General features: G+C 44.2%; 1 protein-coding gene across 2 annotated transcripts in view; it reads left to right on the top strand.

The window, feature by feature from the left end:
* CHTF18 (chromosome transmission fidelity factor 18) overlaps positions 1 to 17229 on the top strand; it is a 1093968-nt gene that overhangs the window by 429373 nt on the left and 647366 nt on the right. For both annotated transcript variants that reach the window (XM_069647269.1, XM_069647267.1), the window contains exon 16: positions 10438 to 10662. In XM_069647269.1, coding sequence (XP_069503370.1) covers positions 10438 to 10662 — 225 coding nt within the window. The remainder of the gene's footprint in view (positions 1 to 10437; positions 10663 to 17229) is intronic.

Below are 17229 nucleotides of genomic sequence, written 5' to 3'. Positions count from 1 at the left end.
ATCGTGGAGGGTTGGAAGAGAGTGGGAGGCTTGAGCATAACTCAGTCAGTAGGTAACACTCCCTTTTCACGCACAGGGGAATATTCCTGCGAGCCGGAGAAGCCAGAGTAGAGGGCCCTTCCTGTCCATCTTCAGAGTCCTGCGCTTCACCATTGAAGAAGCATCAGCACTCGAAGCCAGACCTGCGCCTCCGTGGGAATCAGGTGAGCGTTACATCAAGTTCTTGGGAGCCCTGCTAGTGATATTGCTAGGATTTCGCGTTATCAAGATAATAATCTCTGTGCCAGAAGACTGCGAAAAAAGCCGTAGGGATGAAGATCATGACTGATGTCAAGCCAGGAGGGAAGCCCAAAGACCTGACTGATGAAGAAATAAGAGACTTTGTGAAGACCAATATTCCCGCACCAGAAGGAACAAAGTTTCTCTATCCCAGGAAGCACAGAAATGATGTGGGAAGATGGGTTTATTGTAGCCCAAATTAACAATGTCAACTAATGACATGGAATAAAGACGAACATGTAAGGACATCAGGAAGCCTGAAAGGAGTAATAAAAATATGGACTCCAAAGAGACACTTCTTCAAACCATCATGTATAGACCCAGAAGATGAAGAAGGAATGAACTCAGGCGATGGAGTGAAAATAAATACAGAAGAATAGAGTAAGTTGAACCAAAAAATGGAGGTGAAAGTGGTCGATGAATCAGCCAGAGGGGTGAGTTTAGAGGAGGTCCTAAAGGCAGCCTGCACTCCAGTCGCCCATTTTGAAGTACCAGGAATGGTCATACCAAAATAAGTGACGTATGATGAGCAAATAAACCAGCAGAGAGCTGCAGGAGGGCTCTGCCCAGTACCTATCAGAAGAGCAATGCCTATTGAAGTACCGATACCCAGACAACCATGGACAGTAAGGTATCCATTAAAAAAACCCTATCAGCAAATGAGACGAAATGAAGAGGGCCTAAGTACTCTCCCAGAAGAAACCAAAAAGGTCTTAATGGAAGACGAATGGTGACATCACGAGAACCCAGACTAACGTACAAATAGAAGAAATGATGTCCCGAGAATGACACACAGAGATGAAACGCCATGAATAAGGATATCATGAACCCAGAAGGGGAGAAAGATGTTGAAATACAGAGAAGCTTAAGCTGTAAACTGGATGAAGATATTCAACCAGCTAACACCTGTACATATGCTTGGAACCGCAAGAAAGCTAAGTAAACAATGTGGCTTGCTATGCTAAGTAGATAAATAGTGCGGCAAGCGCCATTATACATAATCTACCTCAAACAAAGCACAGTATAAGTGTAATTCCACTTTGCAAACGAAGCAGAATCAACTCAGGTTACTAAAGGCTGAATGAACTGAGATTCATATTCTAGCAAAACGAGAAGGGACGGCTGAATCGAAACTTGGCAGATGCAACTTGTGCCAGGAGAGCCAAGGTATACCAATATAAGGAACGAACAGTACCTACATATAATTGAAACTTAAGAACAGAATATTTTATCTCTGTAAGGTCGAGATAAGGAGGCATAGGTAGGTGGCAAGCTGAATAAGAATCAAATGGACACATTGAGAGAAACTAGACAAATTCAGGGTGTGGGAAGCACGTGACCAGCCGAGCGAGGAGAAGCACTGGTTCACACCTACGCTTGGCATCCGCCCAGGAAGAGATATCAGAACTTTTCCAGACAGAAAATGCAGTTCCGAGGCCAACCACAGTAGTTGCTGAAGTGATGATTGATTATAACCTTAATTGGAGAAAAGCCGGGTAACTAGGGGGCACCCTGTACCTGGTTGATCATTATGCGTGCTGCTAAGCAAAGTGGAAATTTATGCATGGGGTTGGTGCCAATACAATCACAATGGACCAAATAATCTAGGGTCCTATAGTTAGAACCAATGGACATCATACTTTTAGTGACGTCTAGAGTAGTCATTTATGAAGGAAGGCTTAGACGCCACCGCACAGTGTTTACCCAATCCCCTCACTCCGTTACCATATACAGATATAGTACCTATATTAAAGTTACCTTTTCCTAACCAATAGAATTGCATATTAACTTTTGAGTGTTATACGTCAATTATGACGAGCTTTCGGTATAAATGCTATGGTTTTTATGAAGTTCATCGGAGTTGAAGCAAGAAGGACGATCTCATCACTGCTGATTTCCATGACTCCCTGTTTTTTGTACTTGTCATTAAACGGACTCCCTTTGCCAAAGCATTGAGTTGTCCTTATTGATTGGTGTTGGAGTAATAAATCTGCACCCCCATCCATCTCAAGGGTGCAGCTAACTCGTCTTAAAGTACTTCGGGGCAAACCTCGGCTCTATCGACTGGCTGGAGGTCTCCGGAGTACAAACCAGAACTTTATTGTTTATTGTAGGGACAGGGGTCGCTTCGGAGCTTTTGATTGGGATGGTGTCTTTTGATTTGCACTTTAACAGACTTCCTAACGAGCACCTGAGTTTCTTTAGTTTATGTAGGGAAACCCCATTGGAGAGGACGGATAGGTTTACCTTTTTTTCACGAAATAAAAGTTTATTGCAACCACTATGGCACCACTTGGTCAGTCTCATCATTTCTTGTCACCACAATGCTCATTTCAGACGTATCCACACATTGTTGTATTCCATTTTTGGAACATTTAACACCCCAGTTGCGAAAGTGCTTCTCAATGTTGTCGTATGTAAGGGCAAATACCCCAGACTTATTCCATTTCATTTTATGTCACGAAACTTGACATGTTTTGCCATTTTATCCATTATGTGGCTGAGTTTTTAACAAAAATAAACCGTCATCAGCATAAAGCAGTGCTTTGCTCTGCCCCAGCGGGAGAAACCGTACCTATCCTATCTTCCTTGTGAATGTATGCCACTATTGGCTTGAAGCCATATTGAACAGGGATGGGGAGAGAGGGCACTCGGGCAGTGTTCCCTTGTTCAAAAACAGAGGCTTTGGGAAGATACCATTCAATTAATTCCTGGAAGTAGCCCCATTATAGTGAGACCTGAAGTCGTATCTGCTCCACATCTTCAGGGAATGTGTTCCAGGTAGATCCAACACACATTATCAAAGGCTTTCTCTTATTTCCATTGACACTGCCACTTTCGAATCAGACGTATCCTGACAAGCACGCAAGATACCAATATGTCTAGTATCCTCCCCTTATGCGCCTCTTATACATCCACATATGAGTGATGAATAAACTTCGCCCGTGACTCCTTCAAGTCTTATTTTGAATACTTTGGCCAACAGATTTCTATCAACATATAACCATGAGATGGGGTTATAATTTCTGCAGGAGAGCAATCCCTATTGATATTGGAGACGAAGGTAATGAGAGCTTTTTATATGGACTTCAGTTGATGCACTCATTAAAATGTGTACATAATATAGTTACAAATTGCTTGGAATAGGCCAAGAACAATTCCACCAGTAAATCATCATGCCAAGGCAATTTCCCTTTATTCATGTCCCCTATCACTACTTCCATGGGATGCGCCAACCTCTGAGTCTGCATCATCCAACCTGACACGGTCAACATGTGCAAAGAAGGTATCCGAATTCTGTCTTGTACACTTTAAACTGTTGGAATAGATGTTCCTTTTTAAAGTTGACAAAACGATCATTGACTCCTGTGTGCTGTGAACATCAGTCACAAATGCAATCTTTTATTGTCTCGAAGTTGTGAGCTTTCATGCAAAGTTTATTTGCTTTTATCTCCTTGTTCCCAAAAAGGCTTGCCTGCCAAATAATAAAACCCTTTCCAGTAGTAGGTCTTACTCTTGTTTAAGAATCTGGAGGGTATTCTTGTCTACCTCTGAGCAGGACGAGCCAAAGTTCTTTCCCGCATTATACATTCCAGGAATGCTACTTCTCTCTTTCTTTATTTCTGAAGGTGATCCTGTTTAACAAGGGAAGCCCAGGGTGATAGTCCAGCCGCTTCTTGCTGCACCCCAATTATGTTTTTGTCTTGTTCAATCATGTGCCTTGTGAGAAACTGGAGTGTATTCTCTCTACTATTCCCACTGAATCCTCTCCGTATGTGGCCAGGGAAAGGCCATCGCTCTTCGATCCTGACCCCCGCAGTGGACAAGCGAGAGAGGAACACCTGGGTGTGGTATACCCTTGGCCGAGATATGGTATCTCCCCTTTCCAAACATTGACTTACCCACCCTTCCCTCAGCCTATATGGGCCATTTCCATTCATGCCCTGTTTACCCCTGTAAATAAGTACTGAGAAGAGGAAGAAGCAACTAGGAGTAATGCACACTTCCTATTACAAACACCAATAAAATACTGAGATGAAGAAGAGGGATATGGAGGCATCCAAGACTGAAAGTCAGGCATGTCCCATTGATTGGACTAAATATGGTTAGACAAGACACATTAACACCTCACACCTGAGGACCCGTAATAGGGCTCAGGTGTATAAAACAGGAGAAGGAGAAACAGATCTGCTGTCTTGGAGAGAAGACCCGCCGTGCTTGGATGAAGACCCAATGTGTTGTGGACGAGAATCGCTGTGTTGGCGACACCCGCCGTGTTGGGAGGAGACCCAATAGTCAGGATGCTGGCGAGAGAGACGCCGTCGGTCAGGTAATAGGCAACCGGGAGCACGAGAGACGCAGTCAGCGTCTATGGCAAAGTAGGCAGGCAAGGAAGGCGAAAAGAGCAGTCGGGACGTGCCCGAGGAATGTGGCGGTCTGCTTGCCCGCTCCAGAGAAGGGGAGCAAAAGCAACAGGAGCAGCCGCTGTGAAACCACAAAGCACCGGTGAGTGTCAGAGGACAGAGTCCGGAGCGCTCTCGGGATCGCAGGAACAGTCCAATTAAAAGTGAACTATAATACTGAACTGAATTGACACTATTAATTAAACATCCAGAATACCAAAGTGAACGTAAAGTGTTATTTGAACACTATATTCAATACCAAACTGAATTGAAACTAATAATGAAGCCTTCAAAACTTCAAACTGAATAAAACTTGCTATTCGAATAAGATCACGACACATTGAATGCTAACTGAACATGGTTAAACAGGCATACTGAATGTCAGATTGTGCACAAACATCACTCTGGTCAGAACGACAGCACATGGAATATTGAACCATCATTTGTGTCTTCTAACCATCAGTGTGAGACAGGCCAACAAGTCTATGGTAGAACAAAAGACTGATACAAAAGAGTGTCACAATAACGAAAGTGAATAAAAGTGTGTGCAATCAGAAGCCTGAGGCAGAAAAGGGAGCCAAACAAGGTTAAGGGAACTCATGGTTGCGTGACCTGTGATGGGTGGACAATGTGGTCTGACAACTGGACCTAGATCAGGGAGTTTTCCCACAGAGAACATCACAGACATCTCGAATTAAGCAGAGGAGAATCTTAGGGTTCCTGGTTGCACGACCTGTATTGGGTGGACCGTGTGGTCTGACAACTGCGTCTAAACCAGAGAGTGCCAAATAATATCAAGCAAAGATTCCTGAGGAACTGTGAAACCTTTGGCAAAGCATGTCAGAAGGTGGGTCAAGTAAACCTATTGTTTTCTTATATAGAATATTAAACAGACAAAAGCAGTACAAGTGCTGCAGTGAAATCTTGAGGAAGGAACATTAATAAGTCATTTTTGTGTAAACTATATAATATTGAACTTTGGGAAGGGAACCCTGACAATTGAAAGAACTAAGAAATGCTTTTTTGGATAAGGGAACCTCAAGAGCTCCCTTTTTTGTGAACTATACTGTATTGAACTTGGGGAAGGGGACCCCACAACCCCAAGAACAACTTTAAGCTAAGAACAGCTGAGACTTTACTTTTGAACAATATATTGTTGGCAAGAAATCCCACACCACGTTTTCTTTAAATGTGAAGATAAGCATAGGGTTTTGACACATATAGACATTTTGATTTGGACCAACAGTCTTCCCTTAGTTTTTTTCAGCCAGGAGAAATCCCTACCTTTTAAATATAGGGCAAGTATGGACTTACACCATGCCGATATTTAAACCATTCTTTGAAACTTGAAATCTGTTCTCTGTGCCATCTCTTGATACCATACCATGCTTGTTTTACAGCATACAAAACAAAGAAAAAACAAGTGAGAAACACAATTCTTTTTTTGTTTTTGTTTTGAAGAGCAGGGGTGTTCCGCGTAAGACAGGGTTTTATGCATGCTCTGGACTGAACTTTCCGCAGAGACTTTAACTAACCAGAGCTGCTAGTTAGTTACAATAAGGGCGATACATGACGTTGGATGGTTACTCAAAAGGTTCCATGTCTTTAGCTCATTGCAGAAACTGCAAGGGTCCTTTGCGTCTTCCACCCTTTCCATGCTTTGCACCTCAGCTTCTTTACCTTGAAGGGGGCTTTTACCCTGTTACCCCCCACTCCTTGGACAGTCTGCTCTTTTGAAGGGGGTACCCTGTAGTGGGTCTCTTACTACTTTCTTGCCATTCCATTCTTTCAACTTTCAACACCACTTTGTTCATTCCACTTCCTCTTTATAACCCATCCCCTTCCTGCCCCTTTTCAGCTCCTTTTTCCCTGCTTCCTCCTGCCTCCCCACACCCTTCTCTACTAATACTTGTGAAAGGCTGTGGCAAATATTTGCGCGAAAAAGCCAGTGAAGTAAGCACATGTACTACAAATTGCAGCAGAGTTACGACACACCACCTATCATGGCAAGTAGTCCTCTCCTAAAAAAAATGCACTTTGTCAATAGCCCACTCCTCCTTCTATATCCTAACCTAGGGGGTTTGATTGATTGATATTTTATTTCTATTGCGCTCGTACACAAGTGTTTCAGAGCGGGGCAAGGGAGGGGGAACAGGGGAGAACAAAACACTGATCTTACTAGGCCCAGTGACATTGAGAACGCGCAAGTTCATGGGGGAAGGGAGAGGGGGAAAAGTGCATGGAAGGGGGGAGAAGTGGAAAGTGCGAAGCAGAGGAGAAACAGATAAATAACAATAAATAAATAATAAAGGCAACAAACAGTGGTAATGCAGCCATCAATTTGCAAGTGCTAGGTTTAAGGCAGCAGACAGGGTAGGTCTGATAAGTGCAGGAAGAAAAAAGGGGGGGCTGTATGGGTACAGATACAGACCCCAGTGCAAGGGGTGGTCTGGAGGCAGTGCGGGAGGGTGGCAGGGTGAGCAGGTACCTGGGCCCGAAGGACAGAGGGTGGCCAGGTGCACGGTGCCAAGAGAGAACAGATCAGCGGGGGAGAGGGGGAGCGGAGGCAGAAGAAAAGAGGGAGGTCTTGAGGTGCTTCCAGGACCGGAGATGGTTCTCCTCAAGTTTTAGAGTGGCAGGGAGGCTGTTCCAGAGGGAGGCCCCAGCCGAAGACAGAAATCTACCCCGAGCTTGTTTCTTTGAAAAACGACTGACCCCGAGGGAGTTGGAGGTAGAGAAGTGAAGAGCTCGAGAGGGGAGGTATTTGCGGAGGGATAGCTGAAGGTATTTTGGACCCAGAGGGATTCTTCTAAGGAGTAAAACAAAATGAGGGAAACTCCAGAGGTGACACCCCCAAAGAGAGCATCTAGAACTGTCAATATGGAAGTATATCACAGATGTATAAAAGTGTGCCCTTTTATTTAGGGTTTTTTCTTCATCGCCTTACTTTCTGGCAGGGGTGGCAGTGTGCAAGAAACTATAAGGTCGGTGGGGGCCTCTGATAATGCACTCCTAATTTTTGACAGGTACTGCTTCGGGTTCATTGTCTTAGAAAAGGTTAGTTTTTTGTGGAAAGGAATAACCATGGACCTAGCCCTGAAATTATGAGCACATAAAGAAGGCCAATTTACCTGTTGGCCGTGCATTATATTATCCAATATGGCTTCTTGGGATGGCAGGCTACAAATTCTATGAAAAGACAAGGTGCAACAGGGATAGGGACCTGACCTTGTCAAGAGGGATTGTGCGCTCCTCTCAGTAGGGGGCAGGAGGCCTACCACAGGGTATCCCGGAGCCAGTCCTGCCCCAGAAACAGGGTGTGGGATTTTGGAGGGCCACAGTCTCTGTCCCTTCTACCTGTGCCTGGATGAATGAAGAGCACCACTGACTCGTGCGCCATACCTGTTGTACACCATGCTCGCCAGTCTTATTTTTCTTTTTCCACAGAACTTCATGTACCAGCATACCTAACAGTGGAGACCCGAACTGGACGCGAACAGTGGAGCGAGGCAGCGGCAAGTTCTGTGGCTGGGAACCACCATTCACATCCCAACTGCAATGCAGTGGTTCCAATTAAGCGTGACACTTACTCAAGAAATTACTGTTTTGCCGGAGGACCCGTAGAAGAATAGGGGGCGGAGAGGGGGTGGGCATTTGTAACCCGACCGCCGAGGCAGACCCAGCAGTTGGCCTGTGGAACTAGCTGATGTGTAAGGCCAATGGCAGGGGGTGTGGGTCGTTCTGATGAGATGAAGGTGGACAAAGAGACCAGGTGGAGGAAGGGCGGTGCAGCGCAGCATGGAGAACTGTTAGAGCATGTGGAAGGTGAGGTATTGGTTGCTGAGACAAAGTTGTACTTCGGTGTCAGTGCGTGTAACATGAGTGCGTGAAATTTAGGAGAGAGGGCAGAAGGGTGATTGAGAAGGGTGTTTGAGTGCGAAAGGAATGTGATTGTGAAGGTGTGGATGTAGTGTAGTGGGAGCGAGATGTAGTCAAGGTTGTGTGAGTTGCGGAGAGTAGTAGACAACAGTGGGGGCTAGAAACAGTAGGGTGCTGTTGGGTTGAGAGTGTAGTAGAGTGCACTGTGGAAGACAGTAGTAAAGAGTACTGGGAAAGAAAGTAGTGGAAGAAAGTGTAATAGAGAGAAGTGTGAGGAAAATTTTGTGGAGAGGAAAGTATAGTAGAGCTTACTGAAAAGTAGAGGGTAGTAGAGCATAGTGGGGAGGAGATGGTAGTAGAGCTTAGTGGGGCAGAGAGGGTAGTAGGGAGTATAGGCAGAGGGAGTAGTGGAGAGTAGAGTGTAGTAGAAAGGAGAGTGTGATGGAGAGTAGTGAAGAGGGCGGTGTAGTAGAGTATAGTGGATAGTGGGGAGCATAGAGTTGTAGAAAGTAAGACCTGAAGTTGGTGGTTAGGAGTAGAGAGAAGAGCATTGGAGGGACAGAGGAGGGAGCTCTGGTTCAAAATGGGCCCCATCCTAGAGTTCCTTCCAGAATACAAAAAGCAGGTGGTGTGCCAACCTGCTCTCTATGGTTTTGGAGGAGAACCTTGAAAGGGTTATCCATAGTGAAGTGCCCAAGATCTGATAGACTACAGTGCTTTGGGTCTGGTTGGCTGCTGATGTCGGTTATATGGCGTGGAGAGCTTGCTCATGGTTCAGTTAGTGTTAATGGCTAGAGCTATGGTGTCTGTCTGTGGGGGTTATGTGTGTGTAGTGGTAGGAGTTCTCTAGAGGGAAGTTAGGGGGTCAAGGGAGTACGCCTTAGAAGGCTAAACCTGCAACCCTGCACTCCCACCATTGGCCTCTCGGTTACATTGTCACTACCAATCCCTCTCGCTTTCTCAAATCAATACATTGTATCCGATGTGCAACAAAACAAGGACTTGTGAGTTGTCAGATGAGGAGGGGGCAATCTGGAAACTCCTCTCATTTACCATAAGCTACATGCTAAGGGTTATGGAAGGCAAGAACCTTTGGTTCAGAGAAATGGCTTCTTGAAATTTGGGGCCAAAGTCACCCATTTCGCTTTTCTGCTGAGAATACCGCCTGTCAAGAGTAGGGCACTTCTTGGGCAGGGCAAGAACAGTTTGTCAGGTATTCATCGGGCAGAGGCCAGAATCCCTGTTTGTTCTTCCTAGGGATCTACCCTGCGGTCTGACACAAACCGGAAAACTCTTCTCACACAGCTCAAAATGACGTTCCCCTGCCCCGAAAAGCCGCAACCCACCATGTTTTGAGGCAGGACTTCGGTATCAGAGTGATGCTGCGTGGGGTTCTTCACAATGAAACGAGGATCAGAAAAGATAGGTCAAGTCCTCGAAAGTGCAGCACCTTGGCCTAAAAATGGCTGTGGCGGCTGCAAGAAGGGGGTTTTCGGCGGGGGCAGAGGGTGACATAGGATGGATAGTCCAAAGACACTGAAAATCTCAAGTTTGCAATGTCTCAAGCTCCTTGTTTGGTAAGCGTTTCTGGCTGATGTCCCTGCAAAGTTTTGCACCACAGCTAAATGATCAAAGGTTTCTGGAGTAAATATTTTCTTGTTGCATTTTACTTTTTAAATGGAAATTGTTTAGCCAGGGGCTTTGTATCTTCGACTAATTGTTTTCAATATGGTGTGAGCTGTTCTCCCTGTGTCCTTTTGTGTGCTGGTAAATCATGTTACAACAAATGAATTGCTTCACTGCCTCTCACCTTAATGAACACACTTAGAAGTTTGTATAACATTTTCTGTATTAATTCTGCTACTTTTTCTTGCAGGGCCTCTATGACAACTTCCTCAACATGAAGGTGAAGGATGCCAGCTTTGGCACGGTGTGCCTTGCAATGGACTGGTTGGAGTTTACGGATATATTGAATGTCACCATAATGCATGGGCAGAATTTCCAGCTCATGAGATACTTGCCCTTCCTGCCTGTTGTCTTCCATTTGATGTTTGCAGCCTCAAATGTTCCCAGGATAGCCTATCCCAACAGCAATTATGAGGTGCGTTTCGTTCTATGACATTGCTCTAAAGGACAGCAGAAACTATTTATGTTGAATGAGCTGAGTAAATGTGGAGGTCTAGTGGTAATGAAGGGACATGGAATGTGCTGGTGGCCTGACTGTAGCATGAAGGGCATCGTGCAGAGAAAGATTGGGTGCCAGACATATCTTGTGACATCTGATATGATACTATGCCAGCTCTCACGTAATAATTTTGCTTTTGTGGAGAATTTTGGTCATTTGGATGAATGTACATGGCCATGAATCTCATTGTAGGAGCGGCTGCGGCAGAAGATGCCGATATTCCCTTATGTCAGAGTATGTGTTCTTGAAAGGGCTTTGTAATGTTAATAGCATATGGCAATAGTTCCTGTCTTCTTGTTTAGAAGAGGATTTATTTAGTTTGTGAAGGATGCGTTACCATAAAAGAGATGCAACCGTGCCCTACCTTACAAATTGCTGGCTCCTGCATTTGCAATGCAATTTGCAGACATGTGTGACTGCACAAAAAAACACTTGTGATGTCAAGAGCATACTGTCGTAACCTAAACACTAACATTTGTTTCTAGCAATTGTGTCGTCTCTTTATCCTTTTCAATCATTGTATTTTGTTATGCCAGAGGTTCTTACTGTCACAAACTCTTTTGTCTTTCGTGCATCTTTCATTGTTCAATTGCTGTGACATTCAACTGTACTGTTAGTGGAGCCTAGTGACTCACAGAGGGACAAGAATCTGGTTCTTTAAATGTTGAAAGCCGAATGAACATCCTGAATAAGTGCTCTGCTGCTCAGGTGCGAGGTAATGCTGGCTGAATTCACTGGAACAAGCCAACAATTTCTTACACAATACTTTGCCGAGCACACTGAGCCCTTACAATTTCATCCAAATTACATTCCTTAAAATCTTTGTATAACATTAGCCTTTATTCCTTTGAGAACCTAACATCCAGTTAGACAGAATTTACAATATAATTAATACGGCAAAACATGTTCTCCTAAAAGTTCGTAAATAATATGAATGCATTGGACCAATTAATTTATCATAGCCATCTGGTTGCCATTAAGATGACGGTACCAAAACGTATCTGTACTTAAATCTTCGGGGGTGGCGGGGGGCACGTACAAACTTCCTGAATATTCAATAACGTGTAACGTCTGTGTTTTCCCACATTCTATAACTAAATGTTTCATGGTTTCCTGGACAGTTGCTTCATAACATAGGTGACACTCTGTTTTGCTTCGGTATTCCTTTTGTGGTCCGCAGGTTTTCAAAGTGCACAGCAGATTGAATCTAAAATGAAAAGTGTGACCTATAGTTTTAAACTGGAAAATAATCTAACATACCTAGGAGTATCGTCATTTCTTCCAGGATTTCCATATTCTTTCCATAATACATCTCTCCAGCTCATTGTGTCTAATCCAGTCGTGCTATCTTAATTTTATTTTCTTTCTATTATTGCTTTATTTTGACAAAATAGTCATAAAAGTAGTTCCCACATTAGTTACATCGTCACAATCGCTTCGCTCATAAAGACTCCACTAAAATTACGCAATCAGTGCTTTACCTTAAAACCAAATAAAAACTGATCAACATTATGCAGATAATAGCAGCTCATGCAGAAACATGTCTTCACCCCATAGCACTGTTCAGCAACTTAGCCTTCCACATATACATTTTTCTTGCCCAGCTCAGATAACTTGTAGTGGCAAGCACAGCCTCCTTATCTGAGGGGTCCAGGCAAATTACCATAACACCAACTAGGGACCTACATCCACGGTTTAAGAACAGAGGATTAAGGGAGCGCTTCCTCAGAGGGATGGTGGCCTGAAAGAGTAACAAATGGTGTTGTACCGTCTCTTCAGACTTGTGACAAAGAATACATGATGCGGAAACAGCAATATTCCATCTATGCCGAAATACGGAAGTCGTCCAGATTTCAATAAGAAACTTTAAATATAATGCTCTTTCCCACCTGGGTGAGACATAGTCCAGGTATTCTTCGCAGCCCACCCGCGTCTTTATTGAAAGGTAACTGGCCAGCTGTTCAGAATCCCTGGATCTTCAGAGTATGTCCTCCCGCGCCTTTGCCCCTGCTGCGCTCTTGATTGATTCCTTTGCAACCAGTGTGATGATTGAGGCATTTGACCAATAATCCTCCATCCTTTCACATGGGCAGCCCACTTTAAGGAGCTGCCCCCCTGCTGGGACAAAACATCTGTAACTGCCTCTTTGTATTTACAAAGGTGGGGATTAGACCAGACAGTGAGCCCAGTAAAGGACTGGGCGCAAGTTACAGGTCATCTCAAACCCTTCCAATCCAGTTTCCAAAAGCACTGGGATATTCGGGGCCGCAGTGATCAACCCAAGGATATTCTTTGGAAATGTTGCCTGTCACTTGACCTGGATTGGATGCTAATAATTTGCAGGCAATACCAATATCATCTAAAATGCACTTGCATTCACTAGCAAGTTAGAGAGCAGTATCAAAGTACCTTTATTTAAAATGTTTCATTAACCTCTTTTATCTTTTCGGTGTTCATTTGGCTTATGCTACCCCATAATCGTCTGGGCATGTATTTTGGGTGGCAGATAGTTCATGGTAGTTGATGTAGTCTTTCGGCCACTTGTATCATTCCCTCTCTGTGCTGAGATTACACCAAGGACCATGAAACATGTTCATTTTCATAAAATCTCATAAGGCATTGCTTTTAACACATTAATAACAAGATGAGTAGCAAGGATACCAAATAATTACTGTGGCAGACACTAGACTTTATCATTTAGATATGGAAAAGTGTCATCAACCTGCCACCTGCATGATTTCAGGAATAATCTCAGCCTGGAACTAGTTCTTAGAAGGCAAAATGGGTTTGGATAGGTTTGTCTTTCCATTCCTCAACTCAAAAACTATGTTGCGGGGTTGAAGTAATTGTTACTTGCACCGGACTCGCTGAACACGCCTGTGTTGCTGCTACGCAGTGCTTTTCTTAATCACGTGACCCGGATCCCCTGTGTTCTTGCAACTGTTATTTTTACAGGCCTCAAAATGTGCACCAGCCTTTGGAAACTTTTATTTCACTTTCTGAGTAACAGTGTGTTGTGTGTGATGAATCCTATGGATTCCTCACTGAAACCTGGCCCAAAGTATATTCTCGGGTGGCCAGGGAAAGGCAGATACTTCCTGATCCTAACCTTGGGGATGGTGTACTGGGGGAGGATCACCCGGGAGGAGAAAGGGATTAGGAGAGTGAGGGATACCAATGTGATGAGACACGGTATTTAACCTCTTTTCAAGAGGACACCCAACCAATACCACAGTATGTAATGGCTTGTTGCCATCATAATTATCTTGTTCCACCAGTAGATCATCTTAATGGGAACAAAATCAACTATGAACCCCGTTGTGTTGAAAGCAACAAACGTCCTGTTATAACCCAAGAAATACATGCAGTTATAAATTCCCCTAGCTCCGAAAAGCCTATAAGAGGAAGTTGTATAATAATTGAAGTCTTCTGATCAAAGAACCATATTCCTTTTCTCAAACCTGCCTTATAACTGCTTGTAATATCCCTTTGTTAAATATTGTAGAAAGTGGAAATCAAGTTCAAAAAAGTAAAACAAACTTTTTCATTAGGGACTTCAAGTCCCATAATCCCTTGAGTACTGGGACGCGGAAGAGGGGAACAGAGGAACAGAGATGTCCTAAAAGGCCCCCTCATATGCAGGTAATAGAGAAGAAGCAGAAGAAGGAGAAGCGGAAGTGTGGGCCATGTATGCTGTGGGAGGAAGAAGTAGGAGTCGGAAGACACTGGGACCGATGCAAGTCCTAATAGGGTCTGTGCCTCTACCATCCCAAACTGCACAGGTCGGGCAGTGGGAAGCATGTGGAAGAAGTGCTTACCCAAGAAGACTAAGTCATGCAGAACTGTTGCAGCAGGAAGCAAGCGTAGTGTGAGCAGTCGAGAGGTCTCAGGTGGCAGGGTTGCACCGGTGACTCTCGGTAGTCAGAGCAACTCCAAATCAGCATGGCAGTGACGGCGACCAAAGCAAAAGGGTGTGCCTGATGGGGAGAAGCCACGATTCCAGCAGACCTGCGAACACAGTGAGGAGCACCTGGAAGCTACTTACCAGGTGAGTCTGAGCCAAAGGAGTGACTCTGAGGCGCTTCCAGTGCAGGTTGCATGTTTAGCGCAGGCGGGATCACTCGTGAACGAGTGAAAAGCAGTTTAAGCAACACTGAGAATACAGAGCTGTTGACCTACAAAAACAAACTAATAAGAATCACGAATACCGAAATATTGCAAACCTACAAAGGCAAGCTAATACATGTAACGAATATCGAACTATTGCAGACCTACAAAAGTCCTTGACGTTAAACCAAACGGAGCCTAGAAATGAAAGTGTACGTTTGGGCAAACACCAGCAACCCGGTGAGGCGGTCATATTAGAAACTTGGGCATATCACCAACTCCAAGATACCTGTAAAAACAGGCAACAACTGTCTAATAAAGGTTACAAACACAAGAGGGGTATGTTTAAACAAAACCATGTTGTAAAGGTTGCAACTCGGGTTCTGGGACTCCCATCATTGTGGTTGATGTGGACTTGCATTGTTACAGCCAAAATAGAAGCAAGAAAAGACGTTATCCTGAACATTATTTCCGGTGTTGAGCCAGAAGAGAAAGAAAGGTGGCAAACAGGCTGTCGTTCTGGACGTGGTTTTCCAGAGTGATATGAGCATCGTTTGTGGAGAGCTCCTGATCAGGATCAATCTGAATGTTCTATTCCCTAAAAGCTAAGATGTTTATGCTGAATAAGTCCATTGAAGTTGTTATTCTACTGTGAAAGTACCATTGAAGCACTTATGTATTGTAGTAGAAGGGCAGGCGAGTAGACCGTAGGGCAAGAGGAAGAGGAAGAATTTCAGGAAGAGTGAGAATTTGCCTTTGACAAGATACCTCTTTGAAACTATGGAACTTTGTGTGTTGACTCAGATTTCCTTGTTTTTCCTTTAAACTGTGGAGAAGTCCATTGTTTGGATCTGGGGAAGGGAAGTTTGCCCAGTACATAAGAGGCATTGATCATATTGTGAACCAGGTTATTTGTTGTGTATATGTGTTGAATTGATTTTCCATTTAATACCTTTTTGCTTTGATTGTTTTTTAAGTGTGGGGGTTAAAGATCCTGTGACTAGAGCGTTGCCTTTAGTTTACTTTAGGCAGGTTATTCCTCGTTAGTGTAGGGATAGTGAGGTGTTCATTCATCCTGTTATTTAATAAAATGACAGAAGTTGAAACCTCTTTACAACGTTGTCCACCTCACACTTCTGACGCCTCCGAATGTGTACATGCAAAGTACTGACAGGGCAAGTAGCTTCTTATGCTTCAAACATGCCATTTTTGCCTTTGGTTTAACGTTGAAATTTTGCTAAAATAAGCTTTGGCCGTGCTGCCTGCTGTTTAGCTTTTGAAATCCTGTTCCACTTTAGTCTTGTTTGCAGTGCAGCCGTTGTCTTTGTATTCTTGTCTCTGCACTCTTTTGTAGCATATAGGACTCCTAGGTCCCACCACCTTTCCATCATACTTATGGAATGTTATCCTGGGAAGAGAACGAATCGGTCACTTTTGCAGCAGCAGCATTCATTTTCAAAAAGAGTTCCGCCCAAGGTGAAAGCTGGCATGCCTTACAGACTGGACTGCCCTTGTTTTAGCTCCCTGCTTCTTGCATCACCCACCATCCCTTTTTTCACATGGGTTGTGACTGGAGGTCTGTGTTACGGCTATAATTACTGGTGCCTACATTCTTTTTAAGCACTTCCTGCATTTATACCCAACGGCTTGTTTAAGAAATGCGTGTCATGCTCCTGCCGTTTTTCCACCAAGGATCCAAGCATGCTTTGCCTCAAGGGGCAGGCCACATACAAAGGCTATGCCCTTTGCTGGAATCTTTTCTCCGCCTAAGGTTTTCAATGGAACCAGAGAAAGTGGAAGGACATTTTACGCAACCCCACCAACACACATCCAGAGTTAAAAAGAAAAAAATGTAATTGCTCACTGGCCTATGGACACGTTCCCAGTGTGTTAGGACCGGAAGGATTACTAGTGACCCCTTGCTTATCACCAAAACCGCTTTCTACTGGGGCACACCCAAAAATTGGGGAACCTGGAGCAGTGCTACATCATGCCACAAATCCACAAGAACTTATGCAACTTTTAGCTTGGCAGCAAGGTCTCAGTTGAGGCACGGGCTGCTTCTTTGGCCTGGTACGCTTCTTCTCAGAAAACAAATTGTGCTTTATGAAAACTTGGTCCATGAGCACTAGACCTGGACCACAATCTTGGGGGCAAGGGCTATTCAGGCTTTCTCATTCTGGACCAGGCAAATCTCCAACCCATTTAGTAATGATAAACCCCCTCTGGGGACTTTTTGGTCTCACCTTTAAACCAGGTGGCGGTCCGGTTTCAACTTTTTATGACCTCTCCCACTATGAGATCATTTTTCAAAGATCTTATAAGGGAAGTTATACCGGCTACTACAGTAGCTTAGCCAGTAAACGCTCTACCAGC

The sequence above is a fragment of the Ambystoma mexicanum genome, chromosome 2q (genome assembly GCF_040938575.1).
Source record: "Ambystoma mexicanum isolate Mex_15411 chromosome 2q, UKY_AmexF1_1, whole genome shotgun sequence".
Lineage (NCBI taxonomy): Eukaryota > Metazoa > Chordata > Amphibia > Caudata > Ambystomatidae > Ambystoma > Ambystoma mexicanum.
The sequence above is the reverse complement of the archived record's forward strand: the minus strand, read 5'-3'. Positions and strand labels throughout refer to the sequence as shown.